At 35.9% G+C, this 16,070-nt stretch overlaps 1 protein-coding gene and 1 pseudogene across 1 annotated transcript; both read left to right on the top strand.

Moving 5' to 3' along the window:
* Positions 1 to 3,437: 3,437 nt before the first annotated feature.
* LOC149949067 (uncharacterized) lies at positions 3,438 to 4,268 on the top strand. Its single transcript, XM_090169145.1, has one exon. It carries the CDS (start codon positions 3,438 to 3,440, stop codon positions 4,266 to 4,268), a length of 831 nt encoding a protein of 276 aa, XP_090025271.1.
* A 1,928-nt stretch (positions 4,269 to 6,196) lies between these two features.
* LOC149949066 (large subunit ribosomal RNA) lies at positions 6,197 to 7,220 on the top strand (annotated as a pseudogene).
* Positions 7,221 to 16,070: the final 8,850 nt, after the last annotated feature.

The raw sequence follows: 16,070 nt of genomic DNA, 5'->3' as shown, positions 1-16,070 counted from the left end.
TCGTTCGTTTGCCCCCTTTTTGGACCTTTTCGGACCATTTTTGGAATTTGTTTCTTCTTCCACGCGCTTCCAAGTTGCCATTTTCTTCAACAAGCCATATCTCGGAAACCATTTGTGCTAGCCAAATTTCAATTGTATTTTTGATATCTTAACCCCTACGCTGTCGTTCGCTCTTCCATCCGCGACCTTCAAGATCTTCTCCATAGCGAGTCTAAAAGCATTAAAAAGTTGACCAGAGAGAAAATTTCTGATCTCTTTGAGCTTCTTGCGTCGATTGTCTCCGACCAGCAACTTTCTATTAGCCACCTCGAGGGTGTTCTGGAGGAGCGCAATCGTATTATCAGGGATATTCGACGATCCAAATCATCGGATTCGCCGCCGGTCAACCCACCACTCAACCAGTCTGATTGGCCCCCTCTCCCTAGACAACGACCACCTCTTATTCGACCACTCCCACTCTGCATCTGTCCAGGAGAGAGTCAACCCTCAGGCAATCGGAATAGGAATCGATCACGTTCGTCCTTGCCGTAACGGTAAGGGTGACGTGATTAGATGTCCTACGAAAAATGATATATCCATTCTAAAAACTCATCTTGAGTCTGCTTCGGCGTCCCAGGATGAATTCACCTTGGTCTCGCCTAAGCGCTTTCAGCCGCGTATTATGGTCTCTGGAGTGGATAAATCCATTTCGAAAGAAACTCTGGTTGACACTATCATTGCTCAGAACGATCTTAGTGATAACCAGGATTCTATCACTCCATGTTTAAGTCTCCGTGGCCCAAATGACTCCAACCATTGGATCATAGAATGCCCACCCAATGTTTTCAATATTTAATGGCGAAACGACGCATGTACTTGGGTTGGGTAAGCTACCCAATACGGGAACACATCGACGTGCCACAATGTTTTAAATGCGGCCTGGTGGGCCATCGTCGATCACGTTGCCAATCTCCCATTCAGATATGTACTATCTGCGGGGGTGAACACTCGTATCGCGAATTCGTCAACAAAACCAATCCTTCCTGCCGCAATTGCTCACTTTCCAACACCACTAAACCTACAACGCTAGCAACCAATCATTTCAGACTCAGTTTCCAATGCCCTTCATATGTAAGGGAGCTCCAACTTCGTCAATCTCATATTTGCTATGACCCGTCACAGTGATAATTTTCCTTCGACAATCAAATTTCTTCAACTCAATTTAGGTCGCTCAATCCAAGTCACGGCAAACATATGCCAAATCTTCTTAGAAGAAAAAATTTACATTTCTCTTATTCAGGAACCTTACGTTTCTGTACCAAATTCCATTATCGGCTTTCCTCTGTCTTCTCGTATTTTTTCTTCGGCACTTAACGCGCGTTGCGCCATAATAGTCTTACGTAACGACATAGATGTGTTTCTTATCAGCGCCTCTAGTGATTTAGTATGTATTGATGTTCGCTACCGATCATTCCATTTTAGGGTCTGTTCTGTTTACGCGTCTCCCACCTGTGATTTCTCGAATTTTTTAATCAATCTCAGCTCGGCCTTAACCCCTACTCCCATTCTGATTTGTGGCGACTTTAATACCAAACATCCCCTTTGGGGCTCGCCGACCATTTGCCCAAGTGGGGATCCAATGATTGATTTCATCAATACTGAAGACCTTTTCGTAATCAATAACCCCTGTCTGGCCCCATTTTCACTAGCGCTATGGGTCGTAGTTGGATCGATTTTGGGCTGTGTTCGGGTTCCCTATTTGACAAAATCCTTAACTGGTCAGTTTCTGACTCCGAATTCTGCTCGGACCACCGCTTCATTTTATTCGCCTTATGCTCCAATACTAATCCCTCGTGCATGCCCGACACCTTCAGTACCCGTTCGGTTGATTGGACCAATTTTGTCAAAGCTGCAAAGTTGGTCTTTGATCGCCTGTTATTACCACCCTTAAATTCGACCAAGGACATCGACAATTACGTCTCCCTTTTAACATCTAATGTAACTACTATCTGCAAGGCCAAATTAAAAGTGAAGAGGGCTGGTCGCTTTAAATCAGTGCCTTGGTGGAATGATTCATTGGCTATTGAGCGTAAGATAGTCCGTGCTCTCCGTCGCCGATGGCAGTGCAATTGTGATCCTACAGCGCGTAATGATCTCCAAATAGCTTATAAACGTGGTCTCGCAATTTACAAAAGATCCATTAAGACAGCTAAACAAAAGTCGTGGGAGTCCTTTTGCACGTCGGTGGACGCCAATTCTCCATTTTCTTTACCCTACAAAATTTGTGCTAATAAAATCTATACGCCCCCCACTCTATCATGTATTTCTAAACCTGATGGGTCTCTTACCACAAATCTTAAAGACACGGTACAGGTCATTATCGATAATTCATTTCTTCGCAATTCCCTTACTTCCGATATTCTTACACCGAATGACTTTATATTCACAGACAATGAATATGAGTCCTATCGACCTTTTCCAGTGGTCGTGCTTCTGGGTTGGACCGCATCCCAATTGAAGTGGTTTTGCATGCCTTAAAAGATAACATCCGACACTTAACTCACCTGTACAACGCCTGCCTTACCCTAAGATATTTTCCGGACTCACTCAAGTTATCTAAGGCCATCCTACTTAAAAAACCAAACCGCGACTCTAAATGTCCAGACTCATATAGACATTTGTATTCCACCATCATTTGGAAAGGTTCTCGATAAGCTTTTGACAAACCGGCTAACTCATTTCTTGGAGCGGAATTCATTGCTCGATCATAGGCAATTTAGCTTTCTATCAGGCTTATCCAACTCTCACGCTCTTGGTCGTGCGGTGGATTTCGCTTACGAGAATAGAGCATCAAATTTCTACACATCTTTTCTTTCACTTGATATCAAGGGAGCTTTCGATAACATCTGGGTCCCTAGTATTCTCGCGGCCCTTCGTTCGTAGCGTTGCCCGAGAAATATCTATTACCTAATTGAAACCTTCCTTCTTAGACGAAAGGCGGTCTATTCTACCACTAACTTCGAGCTGGTCAAGGATGTTTCCCGTGGCGTTACCCAGGGGTCGTGCATTGGTCCAATTTTGTGGAATATTGTTTGCGACTCTGTTTTTTCTCTGCCCCTTCCACCTGGTGCAGATATTCAATCTTTCGCTGACGACCTCTTGGGAATGCTACGCTCTTCATCGCGCCGTTTGTTGGAACAACTTGGTCAGGAGTTTTATCATCCCTTCACAACTGGGCTATCAGCAATAAACTTTGCTTTTCTATGTCTAAATCGAAGGCAATTACCTTCGGTAAGACCGCTAAACCCGTTGCCCGTCTCCCATATTTCAGACTTAACGGCTCCGCACTCCCCAACGTCAATTCGTTCGTTTATCTCGGTGTCACTATTGACTCCGGATTGTCATGGCTCCCACATCCTCTCTCAATTAAGATCAAGGTGTCTTCTTTAGTTCAGAGTATGGCTGCAGTCGCTCGAAAACACTGGGGGGTGAAAGGGATGGCACTTCAGTCCCTTTACAAGAGAGGGCTGGAACGTATTATAGTCTACGCTTGTGGTGTTTGGTGGAAGGAGAAGGGAAATTCAATCATGTTAAGAATGCTATCTTCGATCCAACGAATTTGCCTTCTTCGAATTTCTCGAAGTTACCGCGCTGCTTCAACCATGAGCTTACTTACCATAACCGGCATACAACCAGTCGCGTTTACCATTAGTCAGGAATCTACCATCTTTCGGACATACAATATGGGTCAGAACAGTCTTCACTGTGACATTTTCTTCTCTGATGAGGGCTTCTTAAAACCCGATCTCCTTCTTACCATTCATCCAGCGCAACACCCCACTATCACCTACGACCAGCCCTCGCCTTCAGGATTGGGTTTGGAGATATTTACAGATATTGCCTTTGTAGTATACGCTGATTCAGTTGAACTTTTATATAGACAATTTACACTACCCCCTAGCGCTGACATTTTTCACGCCGAGGTTCTCGCTATTAACCACGCACTGCTTTGGATATCAGATAATAATCTCGACTCTACCACCAATATTTTCACTGACAGCTTCTCTTCTATTTCCGCTATTCGTAATTCCCGTAACACTAACATTTTTATCAATAAAATTAAAAAGCTACTCTTCCAATTTTCCAATGTTATCTTACTTTCGACAAAGGCCCATTGCGGTACCGCAGGCAATGAACGAGCAGATGAATTAGCCAAAAATGCTCACCAATCACCAACAGCTATTGCTATTCCCTTGCCCTTAACAAAGCTTTCCTTTAAAAAACACTAAACGAGTTATCCCTCCACACGTGGCAAGCGGCGTGGTCGTCCAGTGACAAAGGCCGCTTTACATTCGCTTTTTTACCTTCGGTTTCAGTCGTCGGTTTTGAGACAATATTTTTTCTTTCAGAAATCCTCACAGGCCATGGTAAGTTCCCTTCATATCTTTTACAGCTTGGTCATTTAGAACACTCTGGGTGCGCTTGTGGTCATGATACGGCCGACCCGGACCATTACATCTGGTCTTGCCCCCTTACGAAAGTTTTATCGATCGCCCCAGCTTCATAGCTAATAAATCTGACTTACTATTGTCCCCCTCAAACCGTTCTAATTTATCTGATCTAATGAAATTTATCACTTTTAATTTTGACATTTTAGGGTTTAAAACAAAGAAAACACAAAAAAAAAATTCAATTAACCAGTGTTTGGTGTCGTCACCCTCGTCTCCTTCAAGTCGACAAACCCCCATCTTCAAGACACCCTCGTCATCACCATACAAAAAATAAATAAAAAAACCCACTACACCTCTTCAAGTCACCTTCGTCTTCATCAATAACAAAAATATCCTTCAAGTTACTCTCGTCTTCTTCAAGTCGACAAACCCCCTCTTCAAATCACCCTCGTCATCACCCTATAAAAACTTTACACCTCTTCAAGCCACCCTCGTCATCGACATCAAAAAAAAACTATATACATCTCTTCATGTCACCCCCGCCATCGCCATCTAAAAACAAAAATAAAAAAACCCTACACCTCTTCATGTCACCCTCGTCTTCTTCCAGTCTACAAAACCATATCTTCAAGTCACCCTCGTCATCACCATCCAAAAAATACACCTCTTCAAGTCACCCTCGTCATCGCCATCCAAAAAAAACACTCCACCTCTTCAAGTCACCTTCGTCTTCATTAATAAAAAAAATAATAAAAAAGCCTTCAAGTTACCTTCGTCTTCTTCAAGTCTACAAAACCATTTCTTCAAGTCACCCTCGTCGTCACCATACATAACCCATACAACTCTTTAAGTCACCCTCGTCATCGCCATCCAAAAAAACCAAACACTACACCTCTTCAAGTCACCCTCGTCTTCACCAAAAAAATTCTTCAAGTTACCCTCGTCTTCTCCAAGTCGACAAACTCCCCTCTTCAAGTCACCCTCGTCTACACCTTTTAAAAACACTACACTTCTTCAAGTCACCCTCGTAATCATCATCAAAAAACACTTACTTACCTCTTCAAGTCGTCCTATTGCTCATGTAATCAATCTAAGCAATCACCCTCATCATCGTCATAAAAACCACACCTATTACTCTGCAAGTCATCCAGGTCTTCTTCGTCGTCAAAGTAAAAAACCCTCTTCAAGTCACCCTCGTCATCGTCATCCACAAAATAATAATTCTTCAAATCATCAACACCTTCCACACCGGGAAATTATATATATATTTTCCTGATCAAGTCACCCACGTTTATCGTTATATATATACAAAAATACACAAACAAGCACCTACCTTTTCAAGTCATCCACAACTTCCTCGTCATCTACAACTAATACTTAAAAAAATTACAAATCTTCAAGTCATCCACGTCATCCAGATCATCTCAATATAATATCTTAGACATTTCTCTCCACGTCATCCACTTACTCCGTATCGTCTAGATTATACATCGCTTCTTCATGTCACACATGTTCAATCATCAACGTCGTCAAAAATGGACATCACCTATTCTTCTTCGAGTCTTCCACTACTCCTTCCTCGTTCCCACATTGTTCGTCTCGCCATTTATATATAACAAATAATTATATGAGTTACTTATCGATTACCTACAAAAACAACAAAAAAAAACAATATTACTTTATTAACCTATGTATTCTGTCATTGTGTGATATAACTTTCATTAATGAACTTCACTGGCTGCCGCGGGTCTCTTTCCGCTCCTGTCTCTTCGTGGGGCTTTTGACCTTGACTCTAGTCTGACTCTGTGAAGAGACATGAGAGGTGTAGCATAAGTGGGAGTTCGCTTGCGGCCACCGGTGAAATACCACTACTTTCATCGTTTCTTTACTTACTCGGTGAAGCGGAGAGCGAACCGAAAGGTTCACCTTTCTAGCACTAAGTGCCGGGCTCTCGCAGTTCAGCGCGATCCACTCCGAGGACAGTGTCAGGCGGGGAGTTTGACTGGGGCGGTACATCTGTCAAAAGGTAACGCAGGTGTTATAAGGCGAGCTCAGCGAGGACAGAAACCTCGCGTAGAGCAAAAGGGCAAATGCTGGCTTGATCTTGATTTTCAGTATGAATACGGACCGCGAAAGCGGGGCCTATCGATCCTTTTGACTTTAAGAGTTATAAGCAAGAGGTGTCAGAAAAGTTACCACAGGGATAACTGGCTTGTGGCGGCCAAGCGTTCATAGCGACGTCGCATTTTGATCCTTCGATGTCGGCTCTTCCTATCATTGCGAAGCAGAATTCGCCAAGCGTTGGATTGTTCACTCACTAATACGGAACGTGAGCTGGGTTTAGACCGTCGTGAGACAGGTTAGTTTTACCCTACTGTTGACATGTCGTTGCGATAGTAATCCTGCTCAGTACGAGAGGAACCGCAGGTTCGGACACTTGGTACATGTGTTTGGTCGAGCGGCCAGTGGTGCGAAGCTACCATCCGTAGGATTATGACTAAGTCAGAATCCTGTCTAGTCGCTGCAATGATATCGTTCGTGCCTTTTGCGTTTGTTGGCTACGCTAGTCGAGATGCGTTTCGGCGCGGTCTCGGCGAAAAAGCCTTCTTAAAATAAGCATTGCAAAGCTTGCAGAGTTTTGCAGCTTTGGCTTGTTGATTTTTATCTTCGGAGAAACGTTATGGCACCAAATCGTCCGTAGACGACTTAGGTACCAGTCGGGGTGTTGTACTTAATAGAGCAGCCACCATACTCCGATTTATTGAGACTCATCCTCTAACTGGAGGGTTTGTAACCTCGAATGGAGGTTTCAAATCTTAACTTTTTTAAACTAAATTCGGCTACGGGGAAGAGTAAACTTGTATTTAATGCGGACTTGTTTCACTAGAGGTTTTTAATGTTTAATCCAGGTTATGAGATGTTATGTTACGAGCTATTTCAAGTGCCAGAAACAATTTGGTTTTTTTATAAAGTTTAAAAGGGCCTCGATTGAAGTTTTAATAGCTTAAATAATTTTAACCTAACTTCGGCTACGGGGAAGAGTTAACATGTATTTACTGCGGACTTGTTTCAGTGGTCCTAAGTAAAAAATATTAACTACAATTCACTTATTGATCCCATAGCTTGTATATGCATTCGGGGTAACACTTCATTATTAATTTTGTTTTTTTTTATTTAGACGAGAAAGGAAATATAAGATCTATTGAAAATAAGAGATCTCGAGAACATATAGAAACATAATTTAAATCACTAAAAGTATTGAATATTTACCAAATAAGTGATGACTGCTCTCACGTATTTATTTCAGTGTTCTGTAATTCAACATAAAAAATTTACCAACTAAATATATCTACGAGCAAAGGACTCATTTTTTAAATGAGGCTAAAGCTCATGTTATGAATATGATTCAAGTATAAAACTGTATTTAACATAATTATACCAAAAGTTATTGTGTTTTTCTGGTAGACCCAATTTTTTAAATTGTTCCAATGTAGTCGGAATGTATCTAAATAAATTTATATTTTGTTAGATGAGTAGAGAAGGACTAAATATGAACCATTTTTTCCAAGATGGCCGCCATAACCCCCCCAAGACACCCCCAAAATATTTTCAAAAACAAAAATTTTTGTCCTTGTAAAAATTCAAAAAAATATTTTAACTTTAAATTTCACCTTGAAGATGATCTTTGACCTCGACGCTCGAACACTGTTCACAACCTCTAAGCCTCGGTCTATCACCCCAACAAGTTTGGTCACGATCGGACAAGGTCGAACCGAGATATCGGCGGTAATATGTGACCCCTCCGATTACGTCAACTTATTTACTTTTGGTGTCATTTTTTTCTTTTTTTCGTTTTTTCGCCGTTTAAAACGCCAATTAGTTATTTGCGAGATGGGGAAACCTTCGCTTTATATCCTTGGCAACTTTTGGCCACAGCCAATCACGTAATATCCAACTTACCCCTGTTGAAAATTAAACTTTATTTACTTTTTGGAAATAAATAAATAAACAATCAATACATAGTTTGCATCCCTACGTCATCAATGACGCAGTTCCAAGTATAGATATAAGAGCCAAGAATACATATTTAATTTGAGCTAGAATGAACTATGCCGCCATTTTGCCGGTGTAGATTTCTTAGTAAAACGGGAGGGTTAACAATTTCAATCAGTTGTTTGCGGATTTTAATTATTTTCAAATGATTAAGAAATTAGTTTCACGTTAAAAATGGTTATCTGCCTGGTTAAAAATTGTTCGAGTAGTTAAAGGATGACCGCAAAGGCCTAACTTTGATAAGCTTTGTCAACTTCTTTTCGTAGATATTTCTGTCGTAATTTGATATTTTATTTAAATAACCCGGCCTTAGAATCTATTCTGACTTTGTTTAGGGCCCATTTAAAATTTGAAAGCATAAATCTAATTAGTTTTGTCGCTTTGACGAGATTACCAACAAAATGGCTACCTATTTAGTAGCTACGCGCGAAATGGTTTGAATTTTTGATCGCCCTCCCAGTTTCCTTGGAGACCATAGGCCCCTCCCTTCGGTGCAAACTATGTATACACATTTTAAAACAAATTACAATGGGGCTGGTCAATATCCGCCCGAGATATAGCCCCTTATGTATAACCCCGGTCGAAATAAAATACAATTTAACTTACCCCTGTCGAAATAAAATACATATTTTAAAACACAACAAATTGCAATAGGCCTGATTGGTCAATATCCGCCCAATAACTTATGTTTTACCCCTGTTGAAATGAAACTTTATTTACTTTTGGAGATAAATAAATAATACAATAACGACATAATAAACAATCAATACATATTTAAAAAACACAACAAATTACAATGAATAAAAGCGGTATTTATTTAAGTAATTGTTTGTTTTTATTTAAATAATAGGCTTATTCACTTTCAATTATTTAAACATTTTGCAATTTTTATTAAACTATTGGTTATTTAAATAAATATTGAAATATAGCCGAGCTTATTTTATTCATGGATTAATCTACTGCCGAGCACTAACTTTTGCAACTCGAAAGGCTATAATTTTACCCAAATGGATGGCTGGTTAATTTTTAATAGTAAAATAATATATTCTAAAGTTGGAAAATCATTTTTAAGTTACATAATCAATAAAAATTCCAAAACCATTTATTTAAAATAAATAAAAAATAATTAACTTTTTAAAACAAAAATAGCAACATTGTAGATAGAATTTTCTCTGACTATACACAGAGAACGAACGGGTGTTTAACGGTGGCTAAATTAAAACAACATTAAGTTTAATAATTTGAATTATTTTCAAAATTAAACATTACTTACATTGATTGATAATTTTAACTTTCTGCCGAAACATGTTACCAGAAACACGCTCTATGAAACTCTGCCGCATTGTGGACTATAAAAAATATCTATATATCTTTAAATTCATAAATTAAAAAATTACCTCTAGGATAGAACAGGTTCAATTGCATTATCCTTGTAAAACTGATTTCATACCCACCCCTTAATTATCGTCACGTGTAAACGTTATCAACTACAGTTACAGCCTTGGAAAACTAGTTTGGATTTTTCAACAATTGACTAATTATATCAATTAAACGCAAAAATGTTTATTAACATCTGGCATCATTGATCCTACTCTATTTTTCCCAACTTTCGCATCTCCGCGCCAGATTGAATTAATCAATAAAATTATAAACGCAGATCACGTTTTGCCAGGAGACATTCCACAGAGCCAGTGAGAAAAAAAAACTGGTTGCTCTAACAAACGTTGTATATATTTAATGTGAATTAAAAAACGGTTTTTTTTTTCAAAAAATTCAATTTTATTTTGTATTGCTCTGTTGTTTATGTAACTTTTCTCTATATAATACAAGAAATATTTATAAAAAAAAGATTTATTTCATTTTATACACAGTTTTTTTTTAGATCGAGGATAAATACATACCGAACTATATTCGGATTCTATACAATCTGTATCTCTTGAACGTCTTCTATTTCCTCTTACACCACATATTATACAAATTATATGTTGAGGAAAGAATAATAATGCATCCGATGGAATTCTCATTGATAAACAATTGCCTTGTCTAAAAACAACAGGTTGGTAGTAAAATCGACATTGTTTATTCCAACAATAATACAGGAGTCCACCATATGTTTCTAACGACTCGGTATATCCAAAACAATAAGGACAACAAATAAAACCATCTTTTTGTACTTTAACAGAACCTCTTTCTAACAAATTTTTGCAAGAACTCTCGTCCACTGTATAAAATGAAGAAATAATTAAAAAATATAATTAAAGAATATTAAAATTACTAAATAACATACTTTTATCTCCAAAATTGAAGAAAAACTGTATTTCTTAATATTCAACTCTCTCGTTTACACGGCGAATATATTTCTAATGATTAAAGGTATAATTCAAGTTTTTATACAAATTATGTATGTGTAGATATTAATATTATCATAAATTAAAAACCCCGAAGATTTCAGGTTATATAAAAATAAGTCAAGGTAAAATCTTTTTTCATAATATAGTATATTTAAAATCACCTTTAGAAATAATTAATCAAATAATTATGTTTCAAAAATAATTTATATTTTGTAATTATTTTCAACCTTATTAAACGATAATTATAATACAAATTTATCGTAAATACATGTACTTTTTATATTTAAAAAGGGTGTTCGTATCGTTGGAATGTGCTTTCCCCCATCAATACACAAACCTGCTAACCTCGAGGAATTTAATATTTTTCAAAATATAAGTTATTTGTTGAGTTGTATAATATCACTGTAAAACCTAATTGCGAGTAATTTTTTTTATTATATCACAGTTGAAATGGGAAAACGCAAGATGTCTCAAAAATCGCCCTCTTTAAAAGTTAAAAAAATGAAGTTATTTATGGGGAAACCAGAATTTAAATGGTTTCGATTTCCTCAGATTTGCAATTCAATCGGAAAATTTAGAAAATCCAATTAACATTAAATTTATTAAAATTGATCAGTTAACTGTTTAGACGACATGTTCTACAACCTGTGTCATATAACCGTTTTATTTATGGATTTCAGTTTAAACACAAAGACAATTCAACTGTTAAGTACATAGAATTCAAAATAGAAATATTAATTGCAGAAGCATGTTCCTTAAAAAAAGAGGATATTTAAATCGATTATTTTTTTAATTTTAAACCGTTATTAACGTTTCATTATTAATTCTGTTAAATTCACAATGCGCTTCGGATTTCATCTGTTAGTTATTAAAATTTAAATATTCGGTTTTTTATGTTTGCAGAGCGAATTTTACATTTTCAACTAATGTTAAATATGTTAGGAATTCTATTTATAAAAATATTTTAAAAATTAATTTAAATTTTATTTTTAATATTTGTTAAAAAAAAATTCAAAACAACCATTTACTTTCATTGAAGATATTCAATAATAATTATAATTTATATTAACCAAAACGAACTTTGCAGATAAAAAAAGGATGTTTATATATGTTGGTAAACAAGACAGCACAAACAAATATACTAAATTAATATTGAGTTAATTAAAAAATAAAATTAAATTAAACCAAAAACAAATATAAGAATAATAATTTAATAGAAAAAATAATCAAAAGATTCATTAAAAATAAGTTTGAGCTCTAATTAAAGAAAAATTAATTAGTTTATAACAATTTAAATAACAATGTTATAAATTCCTCTATCCGTAAATAATATTTGTATCTGTTGTCAAATAGTTGAGATTGAAATTTAAAAAAAATAAGTTTGATATTTTGAAACAAATGTTAGGTTGATGTTCTAAATAAAATAGCCTTTGTTGAATATTTCAATTTGAATTGATTATGATTTTGTTGTTTTTGATGGATAAAAATCATTGAACAATCGCTTATAAACCCAATATCATTTTTCTTTATATGTGCACGGTAACTTTCCACCAACTATTTTAATTTCTATTACAAACATTGAAGATTTAAACAACATTAGCAAATTGACGGTTCAAGGTTTTAACATATACTATATTACAACCATTTTCGTTCCGAATACAAGATCTTTACGACGTTCTAGTTCTATAATATAGAAAATCTACAATTAACGTGGAAATTGTAGATATCCTTTCCAGTACCAAGATCCACATTTGGAAAAATTATAATTTTATTTAAAAATCTATTTTTTTTGGACAAATATTTCCGTCATAGTCCTACAAAACTGTTAAATGTACACATAAGACAAGAAAATTTACACTTATACGAAATGTTTATTATATTTTCTACAAAAGCATGTTTGGATGTATTATGTAATAATCGTATGATTAAACTATTTCTGTATTATTTGTTCTCAAAGGATAGTAATCAATTTTGTCAAAAATAATAGATTTTTCAAACGGCTTATCATTTCCAGCTAGCGGTATTATTTTCATCAAAGGGGCAAACGTATCGCCTACATATTGAGGATATATTAAATTTGAATATATATATAGTGTTCTGGCTCCCATTGATAAATCAGCAGCGTAGAGACTATCTGTATTGGCCAAGAGTTCACTAAAGCGCGTAAAGCCTAGCATTTCACCGAGACCTTTCTCAGATGAATGAAATATAATTGCAAACCCCGCCGCGGCTCCAATGTGAACGGATCCATTATGGTTAATGGTTAATTTAAATTTATCCCTTATTTCCTCATCCAAGGTTAACATCATTGCGTCTAAAATGTCTTGGACACTCGAGTAAGCACCAGTCGGTATTTGATAATCAATTCGAGTTTCGACTCTAAACGCAGCGTCTTGTACATTATCACTTCTAATTTCAATGTAATTAAAGTTATTTAACGATAAGGACTTTATATAACCAGCAAAAGGTTTCGTACAAAAATATGACCCAATATGAAATCCGTCTTTCCGATATGGATTTATGTTAGGTTCAAAATCGAGAAGCTCTTTAATTGGTCCATTGGGAATTATAATATGGTAGTTATTGGTGGTTATCAAATTCCAACAGAGCCCGTTTGGTTTTGTGTGGAGTTCAATTTTAATTTCATTATCAAGCCCGAATTCTTTTAAACTTTCATTAAGCGCTGCAATAAGTTTTCGCACGACACTATATCGAAGGATATTTCCATTCTGGTCTTTCTCCGCTTCAATTTTACCCACTTTCACTGATATTTTAAAGTATGTAAACGGTTGCACGTTTTTAACGGTTGTCGTGGAAACTGCTAAAAATGACCGGTTTTTTTCTGTAATATTTTCCCATGTTGGCGGTAATATAATTTCGCTAATTCCAACTTCAAAATTTGAAGGTACATTTAAAGGTCGTCCTAAATTTACTTTATAAGTAGACGCTGTATTTTCCGGGTATAAATCGCTCGAAGCGTTACTCGGTAATGTTAAAAATAGATCGTCTATTGCAAAAATAATATGGCCACTAGCCTGAACCACCACGTAAACTTTAATTAGATACGATATTAACAACTGGTTATATACTATGACATTCCTTTCTAATTTATAGGGCTATTCACCTCTAGTTATCGATAACCTGATTCTGATTTCCAGTTTTTCCTGGATTTACTGATATAAAAGGACGGGATTTTTTCCATGTTTTCTCACAATTCGTTAATGTTTCTGATAAAAAGTCTTACGTTCCTTATGAAAAAATCAACAATCTACTAGTAGCTGGGATCTCTCTCGACATGGTAATATACTTATAATAACATTCAAATTATTGTAAAATATTCCACCAAAAAATGTGTGTTAAGCTAGTCTTAAAACAACTTAATGTTTCCCCGACATACGTTCTAAAACGCCTCACTTGGTGGCGCTGGAGAAACTTTTTGACGGGGCCTCGTACATAGTTTAACCCCCCCGACCTCCCATAAATCTTTCTATCATACACCTTATTTAAATTGAATAACACAATATATATATTTATATATACGACCCAAAACAAAATACTAGCTCAAAATTATAGTTTTTTACCTTGTCAAATGACAATGATGAGTCCGTTACTGTTCGTTGAGCTTTACCAATGGCCGTTAGTAATGGCGTACATCCTAGAACGTTAAAATATTTTAAAAAATGTTCATTTATAAGCCTAAAATTTTACCTAGAAAGTATGCGGCCAATATAATTCCTAGAAATCTAAAAAAAATGTTAAAAGTTACGCGGTTAGATACTTAGCACAATTTAGTTCCCATTAGCAATAACTAGAGTGACCGAAATACTATTTAAAACGTTCAAAACTTAAAACATTATCTTAACAATACTTCTGGCTTAACTTTCTTTTGGAGAATGGCTATTTCGACCGCGTTGCTTAAGATGCTGGGTGAAGATGCTGGGTGAAGAAAGTGGCGCCATCTAACTTAAATATTATATATAATTTAGTAATTTATAAAGTGTTATTAATATTGATATATAATAAACAAATTAGCCTGATATTTATGCTATATATTTTAAAAAGTTTTTGTTCGAAAATATATTTTTATGGTAATCTTGCAACGTAATACATAGATGGCGCTAGTGGGCTTGGAAAGGAGAGATTTTGGCAATTTTTCAGGAGGCGAGTTGCTTAAAATTATCGGTTAGGTTAAATGTTATATTATATTAATTATAAAGTGTTATGAATATTGGTATATATTAAACAAATTAGACTGATATTTATTTTATATATTTTTAACAGCCCAAAAATATATTTTTATGGTAGTGATTTAGTACAATAGATGGCGCTAGTGCGCTTGGAAAGTAGGGATTTTCGTGGAGGCGCGGTAAATTCGAAATGTCAATATAAAATGTCAAGTTATTTATCGTAAACTTTATGCTTTGTATAATAGGAATAATGGCCATCTGGTATAATGAATTCAATACGAGTTCTATGGGAGTCAAAAGAGTTTCAGCAACTAAATATTTGGACACTGATAATCCTGGACTCTGGACATCTGAAGAAGTCTTAAATTTCGAATTAGAGGATGAAGGTCCAAAAGAGTTTCAGCAACTAAATATTTGGACACTGCTGATCCTGGACTCTGGACACCTGAAGAAGTCTTATACTTAGAGATTTATGGTTCGGTGTTGGTCAAACCGAAAATGTTCAATATACCCTTTTAACTATTTTTGTTTAACCACTTGCTGATTTATACACGCGACGCTAACATTTTCCCGGTAAAAATTAATATTCAAACATATAATAAACCTACAGAGTGTAACTACTTGTTAATCGACGCTTACAATTTCTAACGGTCTTCAGAACACATGTTAAATTCGCGCCAAAACTTTAACAGTTTATAGCTACCAGGTCATGAACCCTAACGGTTAATTATAAAGGTACAAACTTAAGCCATATATTAATATTCATGTCAAACATAATTGTACATTAATAAACCTAAAGAATTTAACCACTTGTTGATTTTTATACACGCGACGCTTACACTTTCCCGCCAAAAATTAATATTCAAACATATAATATAACTACTTGTTGATCCTAAACACATGTTACTATCTAACAGGTCAATGACCCCTAACGGTAAAACAATACCACGCTCATTAATATTCACCCTTTTTAAAACACTTCCTTACCTACTCTAGTTGATTGACAGGTCAACTAATTAATTATTCAAAACACCTGTTAATCTCATTAA

This window comes from Leiobunum rupestre, chromosome 3, assembly GCF_980474605.1.
Source record: "Leiobunum rupestre chromosome 3, qqLeiRupe1.1.hap1, whole genome shotgun sequence".
Classification (NCBI taxonomy): Eukaryota; Metazoa; Arthropoda; class Arachnida; order Opiliones; family Sclerosomatidae; genus Leiobunum; species Leiobunum rupestre.
This window is presented reverse-complemented; position numbering and strand designations above follow the sequence as displayed.

Excerpts from the sequence above, each read along its gene's own strand:
- LOC149949067 (XM_090169145.1), top strand. The coding sequence starts at position 3,438 with ATGGCTGCAGTCGCTCGAAAACACTGGGGGGTGAAAGGGATGGCACTT.